Raw genomic sequence first — 25965 nt, forward strand, 5'->3', positions numbered from 1 at the left:
ACACACAACACAGACACACACCACAGACACACACTACACACATACAGACACACACAACACAAACACACGCCACAGACACCACGCAAACACACAACGCACACTCAGACGAACACACCACGCACACACACCGCACACCTCTCACAGACACACATACACAGAGACAAGACACACACACACACCTTGAGCGACTTTTGACCGCCCAATCCAAATAAAGGATGAGACGACTCTTGGGCAAATCAGAACTTCGCCATCACTCCTGCATCGCCTCGATTAGGCAATTTCGATCTTAGCAACAGAAGACCACCACACGGCATAACTATACCCCTTATAGTGCACACATTGCGTGCTGATGTCAGGCTGCTCAGGAACGGAGGGGGGAAAAATGTACCCACAATAATATAATCGCGCGGCTTTATTTTTTCACATTCGGAATTTCCCGATTACATTCGTTTACAAGATTGAGGAATCGGATATGCTTGTTTGAATGCTTTGTTTACTTGTCCCGAGCATTTAGAAACCTCGACGCCGATTGGGTGATTAGAAGATATCCGCAGATCTTCGGGCAAAGCGGTGTCATGTTAGAGTAAAAGAACAGATTTTAATTATTGGGGATGACCTCTAACCCGGGTTTTAATTAATGTCTTCATGTGGATAAATAGTAAATGACTCATACCTATGTGCGTCTGGTCTGGACTCGGAAGAAATGAAAAATTAGACAGCTGACTATAGTTGACGAGGTATACGTATTACATGTAATCGCCCGCCTTTCGTGGTTTTACTGTAGACCAACAATAAACTACCGCCCAAATTAGACTCTCTCTGTTCTTAAATTAAGTTCAACGTTAATTGGTAACAACTGTGAATGACAAAGTGGTCTACCATTTATTCGGGGGATTGATACGTGGCTGTGTGTGTGTGTGTGTGTGTGTGTGTGTGTTAAAGAAAGGAATTTGTTTCAGTCTGCTTCAAGACACAAACCTCCCATGTATCGGTCTCTGCTTCAAGACACACAATTTCCATGTTTCAGTCTGCTTCAGGACACAGAATTTCAATGTTTCAGTCTCTGCTTCAAGACCCACAATGTCAATGTTTCATTGTCTGTTTCAAGACACACAATGTCAATGTTTCAGTCTGCTTGAAGACACACAATGTCCATGTTTCAGTGTCTGCTTCAAGACACACACTTTCCACGTTTCAGTGTCTGCTTCAAGACACACAGTGTCCATATTTCTGTTTCTGCTTCAGGACACAAAATTTCAATGTTTCAGTCTCTGCTTCAAGACACACAGTGACCATGTTCCAGTCTGCTTTAAGACACACAATTTCCATTCTGTGCAAGAAAGAGCCACAAAATATCTTTAAAAACTCAAAAAATATTAGGACAACCAGAGAACAAATAATTTATTTCGGTAAACCCCGAGGACAATTTAATGCTTTCCAATTTTCAGTGGAGCAAATTATTTTTTTCTAAGTGATAAACGACTAAGATCTGCATCACTTCGGGTTTTCCTTCCACATTAAGCTGGTACGGCGTGATTTTACTGGAATACCGTTCAAAGCGGCGTTAAACCCAACTCACTCACTCACTCACCCACACGGAATTCGAATACACTGACACAATACAATTGTTCTCTGAAGCAGTAAGAGCGCCTGAGACGATACATAATTACTGCAGGCCTAAGCGGCTGACAATCCCAATAATACACAAGCCATGTGGGCCATATCGAGCTGATGTGAAGACACAGACACGTCTATATTGCCCAACTGAGCTCCACCCCCATGAGGCCTCCTTCACGGTATTACAAACAACACATAACGAAATGAAATAAAGCAAATGTGAAGATAATTATGTAACCAACACAAACAGAGTAGGTTACAGCTTCTAATTATATAGTGGCGGCGACAATGATACCCTGGCTCACGCCATTGTCGATGGAGAGATCTGGACAAAGGGGCCCTCCAATCGTGGCGCTCGGTCACTTGTGTGTATTAATCTGGTAACGTGTTAAAATAACGCCATTGTGTTGAAGCGTTGATTACACTGGTTCACGAGGCTAGGCAGTGATATGGACGCTACTCCCTGACGTATATCAAACCAAGCGACATGGTCGGTAGTGGGCGGCCGGGCCATGGTAATATTCGCTGTTCTTGAGAGCTAATCATAGATACTCCCATTAGACACCGGGCCCAGGGACCATGTGGCTGAAAGGTAAGGAGTGTTTAATATCCGATGTTTTTTTTATATTTGATATCTATTCAAGTTTTTATTTCAGGCCATGACATTTGTATAGGTTTAATCATATTGTGACGCATTTTTAAGCTTTGCTTTTCAATTGTGGAATGAACTTGCTTCAATCGCTTCAGTGATTTTTTCATCGACTCGTCATGTTTAATGTTATTGACAACATGTTATTTTTTTACATGTAAACTTTACTATTTATTTTTTTTATTGTAGAAACATTCAATTGTGTATGGTTTCACAAACAACACACAGTAGGTGTTTGATTCTTATGTTACAAGATTGTTCACTGATAAAACATTGTTGAAGAGCACTTCATACGTCTTTGATTCTTAAATATAAAAGAAGTTTCTGCTAAAAGCAGAGTCTGTTTTACGATTCTGACCATATAATGAGCAATTGTCTACGAAGCACGACCATTAACACATGCTCACGATATTGTCGGGATCGTACAACAGATGCTACTTTCAGCAGATAGTTCTTATGAATAAGGAAAGGGTTTTGTAGCTTATATTAATATTTCACCAAGTAGAGAAGCCGTTTATAGAAACCGCTTGGGGGTATCTAGAGTTTATCATATCCCGAAGATTGAAAGCTTGAATTGAGATAAGAAGGATTTCATAGAGTAAATGTTTTCGTGTTTACTTCTCTATTTCTTTGGTGTGAAGTCCATTTCTGGTGTCCCCCGCCGTGATATTGCTGGAATATTGCTAAAAGCGGCGTAAAACCATACTCACTCACTCTATTTCTTTAAAGTTTAATATGAAAATGTGTAAAATGACACGGAGTACATTCCTATTAAGAACTGTCTATGCTAGATCAAATACAACTGAAAGTGAATACGATATATTTATGTATGTTCAAATTCTTAACAATTAGCTGTTGGTTTATAATACCCTAGCATTTATGAGCGCTCCAATGTTTTCGTTCAAAATTCTTTACGGTATGTGTTTTTAAGAAATCATTCACGAAAGTTCACCATATCGATGCCATTTACATTAAAAGGAGGCAAATGAAAGGCAATCAACGAGCACCCAGTGTCATCACTGTTTTAAAGTGATCCACTAATATCATTTTCACCGCTATTTTGCCTTTAACGCCACAGGGGATCTGTTTCGTCGGATAATCGAGACTGGTTATTCTCTGGCGTTGTCGTTTTATATTTAAATGTGACACCTGGAAAGTCGACTCTATGTGGTCTTGCGTAGTACTGCAAGTCTTGTGTTAAGTATAAATCAACAGAAACTAAAACAAATTAATCATACGTAGTTATTTTATGTTATTTGATATTACGTGAATAATGCTTACATGAACTGGCCTCCAGTACCCCACCATCATAGTAGAAGCCAAAACAATATGCATCGGATTGCAATTATGCGAGATCAACGAGCGGCTTTCACAATTCAGATAACAAGCGTATGGTCGAGGAAGTCATCTATACCCCCCGGAATTTTAACACGTTATGGTCCCAAACCAGGTAACTGACCCGACATTTCTCTTAGGCCATGGCTGCAATGGAAATTCTAAAATAAATATTAATAAAACTCCGTAATATCAAATGGCACCAGTTCAGTATGTGCTTTATATATAGACATGCAATGTTTGACAAGGAAATATTTAACAGTTTTTGAGTTATGCTCCGGAAACGAACACCACCCTTATAGGACCTAAGTCCAACTTGTTGCCATGGAAACGTAAAAAAATAAAAAAATATAAAACTCCTAAATAGCAAAAGGCACCAGTTCAGTATGTGCCTAGTAGACATGCGAAGTTTTGTAAGAAAGTATTTTACGGTTTTTGAGTTACGCTCCGGAAACGAACAGCACCCTTATAGAACCTAAGTCCAGCTTGTTGCTATGGAAACGTAAAAAATGAAAATGTATAAAATTCCTAAATAGCAAAAGGCACCGGTTCAGCATCAGTCTGATAGACATGCAAAGTTTCGTAGAGAATATTTAACGGTTTCTGAGTTATGGAAACGATTTCGGGACGCACACACACGCACACACGCACGGAACCCATTTCTATATCCCCCGCCAACTTCGTTGGGGCGGGGGATAATAAACAAAAGTGCAAAAGTAGCTCTCCAGCCAGGGCTCAACACCAGACTTCAAGCATCATCGTCCGCAAACATTGTGCAGGCTTACGCCACATTAACTTAACCCACTGCAACTCTGGACTTGCGATCCGAAGCTGCAGAGCATCATCTGTCAACATCCCAGTGCGCTTGGTGTACACTGCATTACTCCATAATGTCAATATGATGGCGTAATACTGACCTACCATTGCAATTTTGCGGGCCATCAAATAAGACTCCCTTCGACTCCATGAATCCTGCGGCCATATCCTGAGTCCGAGGCTCTCTTTAGTGCAGGATGTGTTGAATGTTTGCATTGCATTTATACAGTGTTGGTGTCCGGTTCCCAGCGATGAACCCAACTCTTGTCACCCGTTACCAAACATCATACAAACTTTCCTTCATCCGAGTTTATGGTAACTCTTTATTTCAGTCCATCCTTCCCGACCAGGGTTCCTGGGTACCCGTCTTGTTGACGCCTAAGAAATAATAAGATGGCCGGGATAGCTTTAATGAAACCTCAAATTCCCGGGCGAGTTCCACAACCATTACCCGTTGATCATGCATTATCCCCCTTTCCACAGCAGGAGGGGGGGTGTCCTGACAGCGGGTCAACTTCGAATGACTCTGTACCATGTTCAAACTCTGCAGTCGAGTACTTAGGAGCATCACTATCCATCACGTTGACCATGTGTTTCTTTTGCTGTACACCTTCCTTGGTCAAACACCCTATGGTCAAAAACCCCATGGTCAAACACCATATTGATGTGGCAGGAGTTTTGAACCTCCGTCGTAATCAGCTGTGTGTCATCGAAAACAGCGGCATATTTGTTGCTCATGTTATCAACCAATAGCCGCGATTACGACATGCCATAATACATTACTGAAAAAAATGCGTAATATTGGAGTGTGGCGTAAGACAACATTCCCTGATTCATATAATTATATTAAAAGTGCCAGAACTATTTTCATTATCAACTAAAATCTCTAGTCCATCTCGAGTCCATTGTACGATTCCGACTATATCACGAGTATGATTTGCCTTTTTGAATTACTATCAAAGTGTGATGAAACCAGGGGTTCGGGAAACGGCGAGTCTATGCTGCCCCTCCGTCACAAATACATGCAAGGGCAAGTCAATTGAAAAAACACGCAAACGTGGTACAAGTCAAAATAGGGAATAACATCGGACATCATTTTTATCACTGACGCTTTAAAGTTGGAAATATCATCCAAGTGTCTTCCATAAAAAATTATAAGCCATACTGAGGCCTTGACTGTTGTAACCATTATACAACACCCCTTGAGCAAGAGTCGCATGACGCTCTTTGAAATATTGGTAGAAAGAGCACGATTGGATCTCAGGGTTGTGAAAGGAAGGCACCAACGGCTGGAGCTACTGGAATATTGCTCGACATGAAGGGAAAGTTGACTATTGAAAAGTTGAAGTCATCCCTCTTGTCATACAGTCTTGTGGAGAGTGTTTTGTCACCTGAATCTTTACGTTTAGATCGGTTTCTCTGGTGCCATTTGTTTAGTTCAGGTTGGTAAATCAGTGGAAGGGAATTGGCTATTTGTCTGTCATAAACATTTGTTGCTCGTCACCTCGAAGAACCTCGTCGATTGTTCAAGTTGGGGAATTATTTTACACCATTCTTAGTGTTCCAGGTGTTTATGTGTTTCGTGTTATTTTACAATAATTAAATTTTCGTTGTGTTCATTGAAATTCCTGCATTTGGATTAGCTGAATTGGTCACATGTTATTGCATTCATTTCCCAATGAATGTAAAATATTAAACCACGTCCACCGAAGCGGACTACATGTAATTACTATTGAATGTCGGGGAATATACTACGCGGATTCATACATCGGTTTTTCGATTCATACCTCAATGAACCGAAACAAATACACAGTCAATCCTTAATTAAATATTTTTTATAATGAAAAGGCGCAACATGACATGGAATTTAATTCCTTTATTTTGGCTATTTCGAATATAACTAAATACGCGAAAGCGATATATTCAGGCGCGTTAAAAGTCTTATCAATAAGCTGTGACCAGATGCTGGTCTAAAATACTTTATTATATTTATGAGGAACGCAGATTTTCCTTGGTTTCTTGAAAAAAAAGAAGTTATCCTTTTAAATTCTGTACCGTATGTAGGTGCTTTTACCGAATCATTCAAGAAAGTTATGTTGAAGCTTTTAATCAACAAAATCCTACATTGTCGACAATAAATGCCATTATTAATATGAACTTACGTGTTATGAGAGGCGTGCTGCGATATTTACCATGGAGTCTCTAATATTATCAACATCAAATTACAGAATAACACGTTTTAGAAGCGCCAGTTTCCATGGTAATATTATCACATTTAGCTAGTCGTTAGTAATCAACGTCAGTTATCAGCTGGCGTTGACGTTTCTACATGTATATTTGTTAAACTGACGGTACACAAACTCAGAAGAGACAATAAATTATGGATAAATTATCAGAGTCTGACTCATTTCCGTGACCCGTAAATCGTGGCGTCCGTCATATGGCCAGAACAAGAGCCTACCCACTGTCTCACTCTCACGGGGGTCGAGAGTCGATGAAACTGACAAAAGGTTGATTCAAGTGAGTGAGTGAGTATGGTTTTACGCCGCTGTTAGCAATATTCCAGCAATATCACGGCGGGGGACACCAGAAATGGGCTTCACACATTGTACACATTTCGGGAATCGAAACCGGGTCTTCGACGTGACGAGCGAACGCTTTTAACCACCAGGCTACCCGACCGCCCCGGTTGATTCAAGGCGTTAAAACAACACAATGTGTGTTCGCAAATACAAATTGTAAAATATGCATAAGCCACGTCAATGACATATACAGTAAACTAGGTCTATAACGAACACGCTTATATCGAACTGACGAATAAATCGAAATATTTCTTGATTCCGTCCATTTGCTGTATATATAATGTGACGAAATGCGCAGCGGATATGAAGTTTCAGATTTATATTCAAATATTGGTATTTGGTGGTTATATTGAATTTCAGCAAATGCACAAGGGAGATACCTCATTGACTTCTTGTGAAACAACTGGTTTGGGGTAAATTCTGCGAGGACCTCATATAGGTCATACTTGTTTCCAACAAGTATTTACAGGAATGAAAACGAAACTTGTTATAGCCTTTATTGTCATGTTAATAAGTAGATTCAGACAATAACAATCAACATTGATATCTAAACACAACATGTCATTTAAGAGATAAATATTGATATTTGGTGGTTATATTGGATTTATTCAAATGATTGAGTATTCTACATACATCCTTGGGTCTGTTTACCCCAATGTAGAAGTTCAAATCACTCAAATATGTCATCAGAGACCAACAGTGTCTTGATATTCTATGTCTAGCCATCAAACTCTTGGCGGCCCTCTTGGAATTTTGGGCCACCAGGGGGCTCTGGTGAATTTCTTATATAAAAGTGTTAACTACACTTCAGTGACTTTGTGTGCCAAGTTATATGCATATAAGTCCTAGCACACTGTTTTAGAGTTGAAAGATTCAACAGTGTAAATACATTTGGGAAACTTGGCGGACATCTTGAAATTGGCGGCCATCTTGAATGTTTGCAGATTTGTCAATCGTCGAAAACGTTCAGTTGTTGTGAATATCTTTTTAGAAACATGATATGGCTATTTCGCAAGACAACACATGGGTTTTTTTTTCATTAAAGCATTGACCCTCATCTGACATATGGAAGACATATTGATAATTGGTGGCCATATTGGATTATGCAAATTAGACATATTTCCCAAACTGGGATTGCTTAGGACTTTCAGTTTGTTGTTTTCGGGACCTTGTAGAAATGCATTGTGGAAAAATAAATTCTGTTGCAATTTGTTCCAAGTGAAACCTTATTTTGCCTGGACTATAAAGCGGGGGGCACCTTTAAGACCCTGCATACCACACCACCTTTAATAACACGTCTTCTAATTTCCACTTATTGTGTCGTCGTTCACCTTCGTACCACCTTTCAACATCTTTCACTTCTGTAAGTACCCTATACACGTACTGTATAGAAGGAGTGAATATATCTCCTGTCCCTTCCTCTGAAGTACACCAGCCGGCGATTGCTATATAACAGATTGTCGTTCCAGCGTTACATATAAACCAGGATTCTCATTTACTTAACAATTATTATGGAAGCCCGCTACCGCTATTTCTAACTCTTAAATTAAATAGAAGAGGCGCGAACGCGGCATTCATTGTAAGGAAGCCGTATAGCCTGCCTTGTGCTAGATCTGTTTCACTCAGGGAGCTGCTTGTTGGTGAATTCATTCTCAAAGCGGTAATCATGTTTGTGAAAAATACAAGTAAGTCAGTGTTTACATCAGCTGCGTGGGTGTCTGGGCCACACTTGGAACGAGTGAATGGCTTGGGTATTTGCAGTGTGCACTTTAAGAAAGGGTTTGAGTACAACATGGATAACATATGGATATTTCCTTGCCTTACTTCAAACCGTCAACCTCTCCACCCGCATCTGTCTGTCTGTCTGTCTGTCTCTCATCGATCTGACTGTCTCTCATCGATCTGTCTGTCTGTCTCTCGTCGATCCGACTGTCTGTCTATCTATCATCGATCTGATTGTCTGTCTGTCTGTCTATCATCGATCTGTCTGTCTCTCTATCATCGATCTGATTGTCTGTCTGTCTGTCTGTCTGTCTATCATCGATCTGTCTGTCTGTCTATCATCGATCTGTCTGTCTGTATGTCTATCTATCATCGATCTGACTGTCTGTCTGTCTATCATCGATCTGTCTTTCTGTCTGTCTGTCTATCTATCGATCATCGGTCTGTCTATCATCGATCTGTCTGTCTGTATGTCATCGATCTTTCTGTCTGTCTATCATCGATCTGTCTGTCTGTCTGTCATCGATCTGACTGTCTGTCTGTCTATCATCGATCTGACTGTCTGTCTGTCTATCATCGATCTGACTGTCTGTCTGTCTGTCTATCATCGATCTGTCTGTCTGTCTATCGTCCCGCGAACTCGCTGGCTTTGACTTAGCTGTAGACTCTCTTGGTTTAACCTTGACTTCCGTGGATTAGCTGGCCATGATTTAGGCGCCCCGAGTTCTGCCTTCTTGGGGTTGCATATCGTTGTGGAAGCCCCTATTGTGTGTTTTTGTTGGCCTATGTTTATTGATTGGCCGTGTGGAATTGGAGGTCGTTTGTTGTTTGTGATCGTATAATATTATGTCAATGAGGTAACAAATACCCAGTGTTCAAAAACAACTTCATCTCTAGTCAATCTCCTATCGTGTTGTCTCCGTGAAAAAAGATAACCCGCCCCCGCATGTAGGTCATTAGTATTCATGCGCGGATGTCGATGGCGCGTGAAGAACACAGCGCAGCGTCAGGTTGCAGAACCGTTACAAATGCGGAGCTTGCTTCTTCTAGCGCACCGTTGTCTTCAGATTAAGCTCGCTGGCTGTGAAATTTGGTAGATTAGGTTAGTGTTCCTCTCCTGTAGTTCATGCATGCACCAGACCCACAGAGCCATCTCGCTACAGCTGTTGGAGGCTGTCAATAAACTACGTTAAATCATGGTCAACCAGTTTAGAGTTTGTGGAGGTTTTTGTTTCATAATTTTGATAACATCCGTGGGAAATGTAGCACTACTGTATACAGTTAATTTCTGTTAATGTGGAACCTGTTCATTCGGACAGCCAATGATGATTACTGCTAAATGAGGGGATGTGAAATGGGGTTTTAGAGTATAAAGAGTATTACAATTCCATAAAGACGTACGTGAGTGTGTGCGTGTGTGCGTGTGTGCGTGCGTGCGTGTGTGCGTGCGTGTGTGTGTGTGCGTGCGTGCGTGCATGCGTGCATGCGTGCATGCGTGCGTGCGTGCGTGCGTGCGTGCGTGCGTGTAATGCCGAGCGACAGGCAGTGTGTCAACAAGTTCCATCTTTTATGGTCTTTTGGTATGACGCAGCCGGGTATCGAACCCCAGACCTTCCACTCTCTGGGCAAACGCTCTATCCACTAGACCACGTAGGCGGTCGAAACTCTGGATGTTTGCCATTAGGGGTGTCTGTAGGCACACGAACACGTTTTAATCAGGAAGAACAGGATTTCGCTGGCGACGGTGTCGCTTTGATAAACATGTACTTGCTATTCTTTACGCCACTATTACCAATATTCTACACATTCCACGACAGTGTACACCAGGGATGGGTTTCATACATTCCATCCCTGTGGGGAATCGAACCAGGGTCATCGGTGTGACGAGCGAACGCTTTAACCACGGGGCTTACATCACTGCCACGACTATATTTTCTGTATCATCATTTAAATTATTATCAAATCATTACATTTCATATTTTTAATCTTCCTTTAAAGATATTTTTTTAAAATTTTTTTAACTATATCATTTTTAACATGTATTTAAGAAGCAACATGAACACTTGTTTCACCGTGGATTGAAGTATGACCATGGATTGGATTGTAGTATCACCGTGGATTGTAGTATCATCATGGATTGTGGTATCACCATGGATTGAAGTATCACCGTGGATTGTAGTATCATCATGGATTGTGGTATCACCATGGATTGTAGTATCGCCGTGGATTGTAGTATCACCATCGATTGTAGTATCACCATCGACTGTAGTATCACCATGGATTGGATTGTAGTATCACCATGGATTGTAGTATCACCATGGATTGTAGTATCACCGTGGATTGTAGTATCACCATGGATTGTAGTATCACCATGGATTGTAGTATCACCATTGATTGTAGTATCACCATGGATTGTAGTATCACCGTGGATTGCAGTATCACCGTGGATTGTAGTATCACCATGGATTTGATTTGATATCACCATCAATTGTAGTATCAACATGGATTGGATTGTAGTATCACCGTGGATTGTAGTATCACCATATATTGTAGTATCACCATGGATTGGATTGTAGTATCACCGTGGATTGTAGTATCACCGTGGATTGTAGTATCACCATATATTGTAGTATCACCATGGATTGGATTGTAGTATCACCGTGGATTGTAGTATCACCATGGATTGGATTGTAGTATCACCGTGGATTGTAGTATCACTATGGATTGTAGTATCACCATGGATTGTAGTATCACCATATATTGTAGTATCACCATGGATTGGATTGTAGTATCACCGTGGATTGTAGTATCAACATGGATTGGATTGTAGTATCACCGTGGATTGTAGTATCACCATGGATTGGATTGTAGTATCACCGTGGATTGTAGTATCACCATGGATTGTAGTATCACCATGGATTGTAGTATCACCGTGGATTGCAGTATCACCGTGGATTGTAGTATCACCATGGATTGGATTGTAGTATCACCGTGGATTGTAGTATCACCATGGATTGTAGTATCACCGTGGATTGCAGTATCACCGTGGATTGTAGTAGCACCATGGATTGGATTGTAGTATCACCGTGGATTGTAGTATCACTATGGATTGTAGTATCACCATGGATTGGATTGTAGTATCACCGTGGATTGCAGTATCACCGTGGATTGTAGTAGCACCATGGATTGGATTGTAGTATCACCGTGGATTGTAGTATCACCATGGATTGTAGTATCACCATGGATTGGATTGTAGTATCACCCAGGATTGTAGTATCACTGTGGATTGTAGTATCACCGTGGATTGTAGTATCACCATGGATTGCATTTAGTAGCACCATGGATTGGATTGTAGTATCACCATGGATCGTAGTATCACCATGGATTTGATTGTAGTATTGCCATGTATTGTAGTATCACCATGGATTGTAGTATTACCATGGATTGCATTTAGTAGCACAATGGATTGGATTGTAGTATCACCATGGATTGTAGTATCACCATGGATTAGATTGTAGTATCACCATGGATTGTAGTACCACCATGGATTGTAGTACCACCATGTATTGTAGTATCACCATGGATTGTAGTAGCACCATGGATTGCAGTATCGCCGTGGATTGTAGTACCACCATGGATTGTAGTACCACCATGGATTGTAGTACCACCATGTATTGTAGTATCGCCGTGGATTGTAGTATCACCATGGATTGAAGTATCACCGTGGATAGTAGTACCACCATGGACTGTAGTACCACCATGGATTGTAGTATCACCATGGATTGTAGTATCACCATGGATTGCATTGTAGTATCACCATCAATTGTAGTATCAACATGGATTGGATTGTAGTATCACTGTGGATTGTAGTATCACTATGAATTGTAGTATCACCATGGATTAGATTGCAGTATCACCATGGATTGTAGTATCACCATGGATTGTAGTATCGCCGTGGATTGTAGTATAGCCGTGGATTGTAGTATCACCATGGATTGTAGTATCACCATGGATTGGATTGTAGTATCACCGTGGATTGTTGTATCACCGTGGATTGTAGTATCACCGTGGATTGTATTAGCACCATGGATTTGATTGTAGTATTGCCATGTATTGTAGTATTGCCATGGATTGCAGTATCACCGTGGATTGTAGTATAGCCGTGGATTGTAGTATCACCGTGGATTGTAGTAGCAGGATTGGATTGGATTGTAGTATTGCCATGGATTGTAGTATCACCGTGGATTGTAGTATCACCGTGGATTGCATTTAGTAGCACCATGGATTGGATTGTAGTATCACCATGGATTGTAGTATCACCATGGATTTGATTGTAGTATTGCCATGTATTGTAGTATCACCATGGATTGTAGTATCACAATGGATTGCATTTAGTAGCACCATGGATTGGATTGTAGTATCACCATGGATTGTAGTATCACCATGGATTAGATTGTAGTATCACCATGGGTTGTAGTATCACCGCGGACTATCGTTTGATCATCTACCTGTGTGTAGTTTTAACCTTGATATATCAAAGTGTACTGTGAGAGAGACAGTGAGTGAGTGAGTATGGTTTTAGGCCGCTTTAATCAATATTCCACCAATATCACGGCGGGGGACACCAGAAATGGGTTTCAAACATTGTACCCGTGTCGGGAATCGAACCCGGGTCTTCGGCGTGACGAGCCAACGCTTTAACCACTAGGCTACCCGACCGCCCCCAAAGTGTACTGTGATATGTAGGTCATATGTAGGTCATATATAGGTAGCACGTCACATGATTATAAGGTGAATGCAGGCTACTGCGTGTATGTCACAGGGAAGGTGTGGGTAGTTACACACCAGGGTGCCGTTACAAAGCGGTCTTAGCGCTAAGGTGATCGTAACTCCCATACCTCAACATAGACTTACAACAGTCGTAGCGCTAAGGTTGTTTTGTACAACGGTGCCCAGGGGGTCTTTCATCTGACGTCCCTTCATGACCACTTCACGACCACGACCACGACCACGACCGCGACCATGACCACGACCAATATCTCATAACAAGGTCCAACGAGATCCGACAAATATTTCACTGAAATATTCAAATCAAATAGTGTATCAATATCATTAGAACCTGTTATATTATAAAGTAAAGTACATGTGAACTTCCTGTATCATTCCCACCTCCGTGACCCTAAGCTCTACAAACCATTCAGAGAGTAACAAAATCCAAAAACAGACCACTCGTAACCGTAAGTGTAATTTATAGCTACAATCGAAACATAAAAGACACGAATAGATTTGTTAAATCAATTGTATACACATTCGGATTACCATAGCGTGATCGCCGCCCTCTGCATAAAACATCTATCAGATTTGATGGTATTGCTCTACATCTATATTGGGTCTGAGCGATATTGGCATGTGCCACCGCGAAGGGTCTTCTCGATGGCAAGTCAGCAAATACCCCCGCGCCGTGATCGAACTTGGCACAGTGTGTCTAGCGATAACGAATTTAGAGCAAAATTCAATTAAGTGGGGTCTTTCATAGCTTAATTCCCTACTAAGGGAGGTATTCTGCATCTTGGGTTTCAATTACTGTGATCATTGTGTCGAAGACAGGCTGTAACGAGGTTCCGACAGTAGATCCGGTTTAATGCCTGCGTCGCTCCATGAGGATATTCTGTTGGATAAGCATTGGTATTATGACTTGATCAGATGAAATGTTTATGTATCTTTGTGATGTACCGTAATCCCTCAGATAAACGTCTTGTGTGCGTCCCTACCTTGAATAAACAGAGGAAAGAGGATTGTGCTTTGTTTGTTGTTTAACATGGCACTGTTCCAACACTGTGACGGTGGTTTATAAATAATCGAGTCTGGGCCAGTCAAAACAGTGATTGATATTATGAGTAATGAACCACGCTGTCTGATTATACATTACTGGATGCAGTAAACGTAGGTTGCTTCGGATCAGTTCTAACCTAGGATTCTCAAAGGGAAGCAAATGCTATTTAAGATCACACACTCTAAGAAGTGAAAGTTAAGTTTTTAATTAACGCTACCAAATATTAAACAATAGCATTGTGTAATCCGCGGTTACATTATTATTACCTCGGTCATTCGATCAGTATGTACTAAAATTTCATTCTCAGCTCCCTGGGGAGTATACTGTCGATTGAACTTAATCACCACAGGATGTATCGCGATGATAATCTCCAGCAAAATATACCCCCCCCCCCCCCCCCCACCTTCCTTATCCATCGCCGTTTCCCTTTTCACATTCACAAGAAATCTCCGCCAAAAGCAGAGCCTATTGTACGATTCCGACTATATTATGAGCATGTGTTTATGAATCACTATCAAACAGTGATGATGCAAGGTGAGCGTATCCTGCCCAATCGGTGGCACCTGTCACAAACACATGCAAAGGCAACACATGACTTTACTGCCTCTGGTACGACTACCAAATCCGGCCAGATGGATGCGCTTTGTGAGGAATATCCTTGTCCTCATCGGCAGACCTAGATTGAACAAACCTTCCGCCTTCAGACTGGCTTCAGCATCACGTATACGCCCGTCTCCACGACCTTCCTGTACATTCGGATATAGTGAGGTTATCGTTACCAAGATTTATGAAGTGTTGTAACTCGAGTATCTTTGAACGTTACATATTAAAACTACTCAGACTTGAATCAGGTAAATTGTGAACTTCGGTCATCGATTAGCTATTGAGAAAGGATCATGAGTTATATTACTGACGACATATGTTCATTATGTAATCGTAATGACCGTGATGCCGATCTCTTATTTCTATGTGAATAGTACGATATCCTTAATTTCTGAGAAGGTCCGGGGTTCGATCCCCGGCCGCGTCGTACCAAAAGACGTTAAAAGATGGTTCTTGTTGTAACCCTGTCTGGCGCTCGGCTTTAAGGGGCTAAAACAAGGACTGGTCGGATCGGAGTCAGTATACTGTGTCTGAGTGGGGTATTCATGTTAAAATGCGGCATGGTATCTCAGTGAGCTAGCACTATAAATCGGCATCAGTCCGGACTAGTACAAGCAGCCACACATACACACTTGCATGCACGTCGCTATATAAGTGCAATAATCTTGCGACGTTAAACCCAATTTCACCGCACCTCACCTTAATTTCTGAAATGTTGCAAAAAGGTTGTTTATCGACTCAGTCAGTTGTTGGACCTCTTCGGACATCGTCTAGTACATGTAGTTTCTATTCTTTTCCAAGGGCGGTTGGGTAGCCTCGTGGTTAAAGCGTTCACTCGTCACGCGTTGGGTGTAGGTTCGATTCCAACCTGGATACAATCTGTGAAACCCATTCCTAGTGTTCTCCGCCGTCCTGGAATATTGCTAAAAGCGGCGTAAAACAATACTCACTCACCCTGCTTTCTGACGGCCGACACCTAGCATGAACAGATAACTCTGGACATATGTTATAACTTCAGATAAGAAGGTACGATTTAGCTCCCTTTTGATGGAATTGTGACATTTCAATCACACAGAATATTTTTTCAAAAACATCTTGTTAAATATGAACCATATATGCTGCTTCTCACTGTACTATGTGTAAACCTGTGGTCTTGAGTGGATCAAGAGTTTTGTTCTTTTCTGTTTTGTTATTTTGAGTGAGTGAGTTAGTTTTACGAGGTTTTTAGTTGTAATCAATGTGTCTCCCACGTGGTAACCATGTTGGGAATATGACCGGTCTCTCGTCAGTTTGAAGAAACAAGTGAGTGAGTGAGTAAGTGAGTATGGTTTTTACGCCGCTTTTAGCAATATTCCAGCAATATCACGGCGGGGGACACCAGAAATGGGCTTCACACATTGTACCCATGTCGGGAATCGAACCCGGGTCTTCGGCGTGACGAGCGAACGCTTTAACCACTAGGCTACCCGACCGCCCGAAGAAACAAGTGATTGTATTTAGTACATGGTAGGTCTGGACGTTTATCTGAAACAGTACGGTAACGGCGCGTGGCCGATCAGTCAGGGCAACAGTGCTTGTTTACAACTTTGAGGGTTTTACACGGGGGAAATATGTATGCCACAATCCCTGGTCCATATGATGATATAATCTCTAGCCAGTGACAATCTGACTCCTAGCCTTCAGAATACAGGGAATATTAACAATATTAACTGTCTGTACCTGATATGTTTTGACAGACTGTTGAGTATTCCACGCATTTATCTTAACGTTCCAAACAAAGATACGACAGAGGGAACGCTCTGCAACGCAATTACAAGCTCCTACTTTCCCGCATGCTGTCGAATCATCATCTAAGTTCTAAAAAACACATTTAAAATACACAGAGGGGAGTGAATGAGTGAATATGGCTTTTAGCAATATTCCAGCAATAGCACGGCGAGGGATGCCATAAATGGGCTTCAAACATTATATCCATGTGGGGAATCGAACCCGGGTCTTCGGCGTGACGAGCGAACCCTTTAACCATTAAGCTACCCCAATTTACTGTCCTTCTTGTCATACGGGTCCACATTCATAGCAACCGAATAACATTAAATTCTATACTGTATGAGATAACACCTGACAGCCTCACAATTTGATAGTAATTCATAAACACAAGCTAAACATGCAGTCGGAATCATACAAAGGGTATTTTAGCAGGGATTTAGCACGATCATGAAAGGGAGGGAAGTACATTCACAGTTAACACGCTGAGGATCCATTATACTATACCCGGCCACCCTCCGAACCTAATGACCTCTCTCACTATGGGCGATGCCATTAAGCGCCTGAATGGCCGGTTCCTCCCTGCTGGAGACACTGACAGTATCAACGTATGACTGGCATCAATCACGACATCCACTATGAGAACGTGTCGCCAAATGATTAATCTTGCGCTCATTGTAACATTTACGCCATAATTTAAACATGGTGTACTATTGATCTATAGGCAACCTATATACGAATAGACTGTCTGTATGTCTGCAAAACATTCTTAAATCATAAAACCACCAAAGTCATTGGACAAGCAATACATCTTTAGATTAATATATCCCTACGCTGCCATTTCTCAGCCTGATGATAATTACATCCCGTCCCTAAAAATAAAAAATAATTTATTTAAAATGTCCTGACACAACTTTCAGAATTTTGTTTGTTTATTAGGAATAACTGTTATTCGCCATGTTTCTACCATATCATATATTTACACTTAAATAGACACTCTAATATGAAAGGGGTTCATTTGTTCATTTCTTAGACAGACCGGGAGTACCTCTCAAGTAAATATCCGTGGGGTTTTCCCGGTTCCCGGTTGGGTGTATTCCTTGTGTAAAAGGAAATGATGTCCGGGACTTCTACTACGGGGGTGCAAATACACCCATACACCGGTTACGGAAAGATGCGAGTAGTAACGGATGTAACGGCGGACGTTAAATCGGTGGACTTTGCGCAGAACTAAGCACATCTTGAATGTATCACTCGAAATCATATAACAATTACAATTTGGCACAATATCATTAAAATCCAATCTTAGTTCTCACTTCAGCTAAACAAAGATCTGAGGACATCCCATTACGGGTCACGTCAGACCGACCTTGCGCGAACTTTGAACGGCCAATGGATTGACCAATCAGAATGGAGCTTTCTCGTGCTTTACGGCACTAATTTCAAATTGGCGACTACGCTTCGAAACATATTTTGAAAAATTCTCGATTACAAATTTGAAACCTGAACAAAAGAATATTCTGGAACGGCTAATAGATGGTCTAGGCTGTATGGATTCCGTCGTTTAACCCGTAACTATCGTTCAGAATACCCCGTGTTAAAGTTTTCGAGGTTGCATGATTAGAAATCATATTCCGACTGTCAACTTTCATAATCTGGTAAGCGAAGCTCTGATTATTCGGATGAAAGGTCGTTCTGACGTGACCCCTAATGGGACATCTTCAGATCTTTGTTCAGCGGTAGCGAGAACTAAGATCTGATTTTAATTAGATTGAATTTGGCATCACTGGCAACATGTCCCTGTGTAGGGTTAAATGCAGAACAAAAACATCCAACATTTCCCAACGTTCAATATGAGATATTACATCCAAACTCATAAACACTCTGTAAAACGAGAGGGTAATGCGTTTGTTTTATTTCCCAGTTGCATTCGATATCGCTCCTGTGCTTACATCGTATTTATCCTTACTCCTATCACGGCATTCCAAATGGGGTTAGTATCAATCTCATTAAAATCAAATCTTAGTTCTCGCTATCGCTAAACAATGATCTGAGGACATCCCATTACGGGTCACGTCAGAACGACCTTTCGCGAACTTTGACAATCATGCAACCTCGAAAACGTTAACACGGGGTATTGCGAAGGACAGTTACGACCCGTACGACTGATTCCGTCAAAATGATCGTCTGTCTCTCGCTTCTGTGGGATAAACATTGGAACGGAGGAGGCGTTGCACAGTACATGGGAATCACTACCATACAATCTCAAGTGCCGTAAAGCTCGAGAAAGCTGCTTTCTAATTGGCTGATGTCGACTTCCTGTTAGTCATTTCAGTGGTCGGTCAAAGTTAGCGAAAGGTCGTTCTGACGTGACCCGTAATGGGATGTCCTCAGATCTTTGTTTAGCGGCAGCGTGCCTTAGATCTGATTTTAATGAGATTGGGGTTAGTATTGAGGGATTAATTTGGTTTTTTTGTAGGTTTTCCTTTTCACAGATCTAAATGTCCGAATCTAGGCGGTAAAGAAATGAAAACGAATCGTTTCAGAAAGCTGATATCTGATTTGTACAAATATCCATGCATTCTACATTTTCGAGACAAACCTGACGGATATCTGCAGAGTTGTCGTCCCTTAGACGACATGTACACCTCTTTGATACATCACAACATTTTGTATTCATTGAACCTTCAGAAAGATCTGTCACTACATGGCTGCTCGTGTGATCTGCTTTGATGCAAGAAGACCTGTATAAGTTACAGAGTGAGTGAAACGCATTTCAGTAATATCACGGTGTGTCAGCTTAATGTGGAAGGAGAGCCCAAAGAGACTCAGATCGCAGATGTTTATTTTGGAGAAACTAACGAGCACAGATTTGATGCTTACAAGCATAAGTTAATAGCACGTCAAATTTTGAGGTCGACTCCACGACCAGCCGATCCTGGAAAGGTTACTGGAAACTCTGTCGCTGTCTTTAACCACAGAGCAATGTCCTTGACTACGTCACTTATATCCCTTGTCTTTTGACTATCTGCTATTTTAATAGATAATGTCTGGTAATGTTATGCGTGCCCGATCCAAGCCTTCCGGTTTCATCTGCTGTGAAGTCATGTTTGCGAAGAAAGACGGGAGGGTTTTATGCGTTAAATATGAGCGCTTTTGAAGTAACGTTATAACACATATATATAAATATATTTATAGCATAAAATGTGTCTGCAAAACGTAGGTAATGTACGCCTGTCGTTGTCGTAATGCCAAGCGCGGGAGGAGAACGGACAACCACTTCCGTCTCACCAGACTATATCCGCTTTGGATGATGAGATGGCCCCTTATATAGAAGCTAGTCTGATACTACTGTCTTAACAACAATTTATAATATGCAGTTCCTGCTGAGTCGTTGTTAAAATAAAGGTATTGAACTATTAGTTATGTTACAACAGCCACAATTACAAGATACGGACATTTGGCTCCGTGGTTTAATCAGGGTTTTGTTGTTGTTGTTGTTGTTGTTGTTGTGGTTAATGTTGTTGTTGTTGTTGTTGTTGATGTAGTTGTTGTTTTTAATCATTTCCCGTTTCAGTTTGCATGGGTTCATACAAGCTATTGTAGTGTACAACACTTCAGTTACAGGTCATGTCAGTTGTCTTGCACAGTTCAGTCATATCTACGGATTAAACGAAGAGTGGGCTTTGTTTATGGTACAGGGAGAATACAACATAAGGGGTGCAGCCCCGATTGGTTTATTCTCCCTTCAGTGTTTCATTGCACGTTAAACAACGACCACGATTCTTTAATTTCTCATATTCGATATGAACATTATGGCCAGGCTCTCTACGGATGTTGATAAATTGTACAAGCTTTAGAAATAGTAACCCCCTATTTAAATAATGATGACTCTCTCAATCGAGTCCGACCTTCGCAATGTCAGACAAGTCCATTTTACAGATGGGTATTTCCCGCATATTCTCACATCCCCCACGTCGATTACCTGTACCTTTTCTCCCAATACCGATTGTCATATCTCTCCCGGTTTGGGGTGCGATCGTTCGGCCATCGCGTTTATCTGCGTTGCCCTGCTACATCTACGGGGAATAACTCACGAGACACTTCCCTCTCAAAAATACCGTCGTTAAAATTACGACGTTCATTATATTTAACGTTGGCATTTATAACATGTGTATGGAATAGTTACTGGAAGCCATATCATTTTCTCTGATGGCAATTTGAAAAAAATAATTATTTTAGTTGCTGCGCAATATTACATTATTTCTTTTTGAATAAGTGAGTGGGTGAATTAAAATTTAACCTGATATCGGCAATATTTCAGTCATTTCGTGGCGAGAACTATATTAAGATTGAATAAAAAACCTTTTAAAACTAGTTGAGAACATTTTAAAGAATAAATTATTATTCAATAACACAATATATAAATGAGACTTTAGATCGCCAGCAACCGAAGTCAGGCCACCGTGCTAGGGATCCGAACCGTGATGATTCCCAATACTTCTGCTTCCTGCACGGTCCCCAAGCAGGATTAAAACCATCCTTTCAGCTGCTGGCGATTGTATACAATATAAGCCATCCATGTACAATGACAAATATACCACTTATAATATTCTGGCATGCATAAAAATACTTTGAATAACGTGGAACGTACATACCAACTGCGAAATACTTGAACGCTACCTTCGAGGGTGCAGCCACTAACAATCTCAGTTGCTAATTAGCACTACCAATATATGAAATAACACAACGTATATCAATACATTTCAATTAATTCAACTTCTTTTAAAATCCAAGAATTAAATGAGCATTAACATGATTAAAAGGGTCCTTGACTTTTTTCACACTGAAAAAGTCATCTCTTGTGGTGGTAAAATCAATACAGTCAAGTTGGACTTGCTTGTACGTGATTCTTTCATCATAAAGGATTCAGAATGGAGGATCCTCACCTTTCAACATATATTCATGAATATATCGGGAATAGCCAAAACGACATCGTCCCATAATGACCTCCTCAAACTTGGACTGACAACCCAAATAGGTGTAACCGATATTTGGTTCTTTGAATGAGTAAATAAGGTGGTTTTAAATAATTTCATTGTTTAGTAATTAAAGACATGCCATTCAACGGGTTGTTATTTTTATCTTTAATTCCAGATATTAAGAGGTTATCGCGCGAGTGTGTTTTGGGATGGTTATTGCCTTCAATTAGGAATAAAAAATGGATATAGAGTTCAATTACTTCATCAAAGGGAATGTACTCCAGTCCATGAGACGTCGTGTCTGTTGGCCTGTCATACCGTCACGAAATGCAACAAGGTAACAATTCGGAAATATTTCGGCCAAATCCAACGGTTTTAAAAAGGGGTAAAGACCCTAGGTAGCAGAGGTCTACAAGCACATGTGTGGCGTAATTTCTACATATTGCAGATTGTTATTTTTGACACGATCGCTGATTGACAAGGGCGACGCCATGTTTGTGTTTAGACGCTGAAAGTAGTACCTACCCGATCTTTCACATTTGCCTCGTTATCCGTATATGACCCCAACTGATACTGTTCTTATCTGTTGGCTTTAACCTCTCGAGGAAATTACCCATTATTTTTATGATAAAATATTATAATTTGAAAACTTCCGCTTCCTCCATTATATCACTGAAATACAGTGGCGTTGAACTCACGCAGTCATTCACTCACGATCAGGGGCGGTCGGGTAGCCTAGTGGTTAAACGTTGGCTCGTCACGCCGAAGACCCGGGTTCGATTCCCGACATGTGTGAAGCCCATATCTGGTGTCCCCCGCCGTGATATTGCTGAAATGTTGCTAAAAGCGGCGTTAATCCATACTCACTCACGAACTCACGAACTCAGCCAGTCACTGATGCACTCACTCACTCACTCATTTCATGCAAAAGAATACAAGCGTCTGTCAGATAATGTGATCTGTAAATTTCAGTGATCGTCCTGCTGCTAACGGTGTACATATTACCTACTTCCGGTTTCGTCTTCAACATCCGGTCCAGTCCGGACCCCAACAGAAACCGGTGTGGCTTGAGATGGATCAAAATGACAATTCACCCCCCGATAATGTACGCCAGTCGGTGCCAGTCGGCCACTGTCTACACACTGGGCTGCAAGGGAGGGTGCGAGTCCTACAGCAAAATAGATTATGAGCGCAACGCTACGAACATACAGAGGTATTGCAGGTGAGTTGACTGAGTTCTTTCTAACACATAGAAAGGAAGGACATGGTAACAATGTTGTGGAGGCTGCCATCTTGTTTCTACAAAAAGTTAAATCAATGAAAATTGGGAATGGTATGCGGAAAGTAAAACTAAAAGCGGAACAAAAATAATCCGTCGGACTACTTAATAATACCTACCTATCTATCTGTGGGTGAGAAACCAATTTGAGACAACTGGTATCAAACATATGCGTGAGATTGAATTCCAGATCTGTGATTGGCCACTAAGTTGACCTAAGTTCAGATTTATGCGAGACTACTTTCTTGATGGTCATTCAATGATAAGTTACTTGTGCTTGAGTCGAATACACAGACCCGTCCATGTCAAAAATGGTGTGTAAGTGTGCAAGTAAATGTTCTTTGATCGTGTTCGGTTTACATTATCATCATTGCCTTGATAATCAAAACGTTTCAATGAGGATCACACGAGGTATGAGTTATGAGGAGGAAGCAAGCTCCGACGTTCATACAGTTTGGCGCTCACTCTATGAAGGTTCCTACTCCAATGAACTCACACAAAGTGAAAGGCAATTCTTAACTGTATGACGTCATGAACATTTGCTGACGTTATGTTGCTTCACACCAATCAACTGCAAAATCTAAATATACCCAAGCAAATGTCAGACAGTGATACCCTCGATCGTTCAACCATTGTGATATACTCATAACTATTTTTTTAAGGGAGATATAACCATATTAAATTTAATTTCCAGCTGTTGCAGTCAGACGGAGGTCGCACCCATCCGTAAACCTGCTCTGCTTCCATGTTCAGACGGAAACGTACTTCGGATACCCGTCAAGATGGCCTTGACCTGTCACTGTCGACCTTGTTCAATGTCAGTTCAACAGATAGACATTTTCGACCTTCGGAGATTGTTGGCGTCAAGCCGCCCGAGCTCGGCCATATTCGGAGGCTGATGTTTGGAGCAAGTATAACGTTCATGGATCGTGAATGATAAAATGGATTCTGTGTATTATGTGCTTAATCACTACCGTTTTGTTCCAAATAAACAAACAATATACGTTGTAAGTAGTATATGATGTATTGTAGAGGACGAAATGGGATAAGTGTCCTTTTTGACCAACAATTTACGGAAAATTGTGAGACACTGGCATGAAATTGTCAGACATGGGTGGTTTAATTATTTCTTACTTTTTTGGACCAATTACAAAATTATTGCCAAACTGAACGATGGGCATCCATTTCAGGGTCTCCTCTTAAATCCATCTATGCGACACCTTAGCCTCAACATACAATAGATATTGATATGAATATAAAACATGCATAATTATTAAAGAGCAATGCCTAAATCTCATCAATACGAACCTATTCAAAACTAGGGTGTGCTCATTTCGTACAATCGCACAATCGACTCTGCTTTTGGCAGCTATCTTATCAATATTGAAAGGGTTTTGTCGCTTGTGTTCACATTCCGACATGTTACAGATCCCGTGGGACAACTGCCCCTCTGATACCTGGTCCACCCGAACCATGTACTTAAGGAGGGTTTTTTTTAGATATTGTGAGTTGATGTGTACGGTTTTAAAGTTATGGAGAGATAATTATGTAGCAAGTAGTGGTTTACTTCCTAAATATTTATGTAATTGCTTGTATGTAGACACAATAAAGACAATACAAGTCCTGAGAAAAAATGGAAACTTGGAAGTAATCATTGTTTCAGTTAAGACCCTTGCACAGTATATATCCTTTAGAACAGAATATTGCATGACTGAATGGTAATCATTTTGGGGGTTTCAAGGGGTACGAAAATTATTCTACAAACTATTCTTAATATTCGCCATAGGATCTTAAAGTTTGAGCAAAGTCTTTTCAACTTATTTTTAACCTTTTAGCCTGACAATTATACATATGAACTTGCCAATTTGGCTTTGTATGTTGAAATTTAAACTTGGTGTCCTAAATTGTAAGTAGGGAACCAATCTCATTGAAATCAGATCTAAGTTCTCGCTGCCGCTAAACAAAGATCTGAGGACATCCCATTACGGGTCACGTCAGAACGACCTTTCGCGGACTTTAACCGACCACTGAAGGTCGACATCAGCCAGTTAGAAAGCAGCTTTCTCGAGATTTACGGCACTCGTTTCAACCTGTCGAATTCCATTTCAGACTACGCTTGAAAAAATATATTGACACAGTTCTCGATTAAAATTTTGAAAACTGAACAAACGAACATTCCGGAATGTCTAATATATGGTTGAGATTGTATGGCAGTGCTTCCCACGTACTGTGCAAAGCCTCCTCCGTTCAAATGTTTATCCCGCGGAAGCGAGAGATAGACGATAATTTTGACGGAATCAGCCGTATGGGCCGTAACTGTCTTTCGTAATACCCCGTGTTAACGTTTTCGAGGTTGCATGATCAGAAATCACATTCCGATTGTCACTTTCATGATCTGGTAAGCGATGCTTTGATTGGTCGGATGAAAGGTCGTTCTGACATGACCCGTAATGGGGTGTTCTCAGATCTTTGTTCAGCGATAGCGAGAACTAAGATCTGATTTTAATGAGATTGTTAGGGACCTTCAAAATATGTCACAGGAATTCCTTTATTTCAATGGCACTAACATTCGTAGATTCATATACATATACTGAGTTATTAATTGTAAATTGTGAGAAATGACAAAGACCCCGCCATGTCTCACATAGTCACGTGACATTCGTGTCCATGGAAACAGCAAAAGTATGTGTTAAATATAATGGACAATGCTATTTTGTTCTACGAATATGGAATGGCAGATGATGAATAAGTAGGACCTACTGTCATTCACACCACCACCATGA

The 25965-nt window shown here is 40.9% G+C and overlaps 1 protein-coding gene across 1 annotated transcript; it reads left to right on the plus strand.

The window, feature by feature from the left end:
* Positions 1 to 1947: 1947 nt before the first annotated feature.
* LOC139470198 (uncharacterized) lies at positions 1948 to 25182 on the plus strand. The gene is made up of 3 exons (XM_071252512.1): positions 1948 to 2209; positions 22876 to 23125; positions 23877 to 25182. The coding sequence occupies exons 1-3, from the start codon at positions 2197 to 2199 to the stop codon at positions 24079 to 24081; spliced, it is 468 nt and encodes a 155-aa protein (XP_071108613.1). The 5' UTR covers positions 1948 to 2196; the 3' UTR covers positions 24082 to 25182.
* Positions 25183 to 25965: the final 783 nt, after the last annotated feature.

Source organism: Haliotis cracherodii, unplaced genomic scaffold (assembly GCF_022045235.1).
Source record: "Haliotis cracherodii isolate W230 unplaced genomic scaffold, xgHalCrac1.p SCAF_20, whole genome shotgun sequence".
NCBI classification, from domain to species: Eukaryota; Metazoa; Mollusca; class Gastropoda; order Lepetellida; family Haliotidae; genus Haliotis; species Haliotis cracherodii.

Bases quoted from the DNA above. Each gene is read 5' to 3' on its own strand.
- LOC139470198 (XM_071252512.1), top strand. The intron at 23,126-23,876 runs GTGAGTTGACTG...TTTAATTTCCAG, and splicing joins AACATACAGAGGTATTGCAG to CTGTTGCAGTCAGACGGAGG.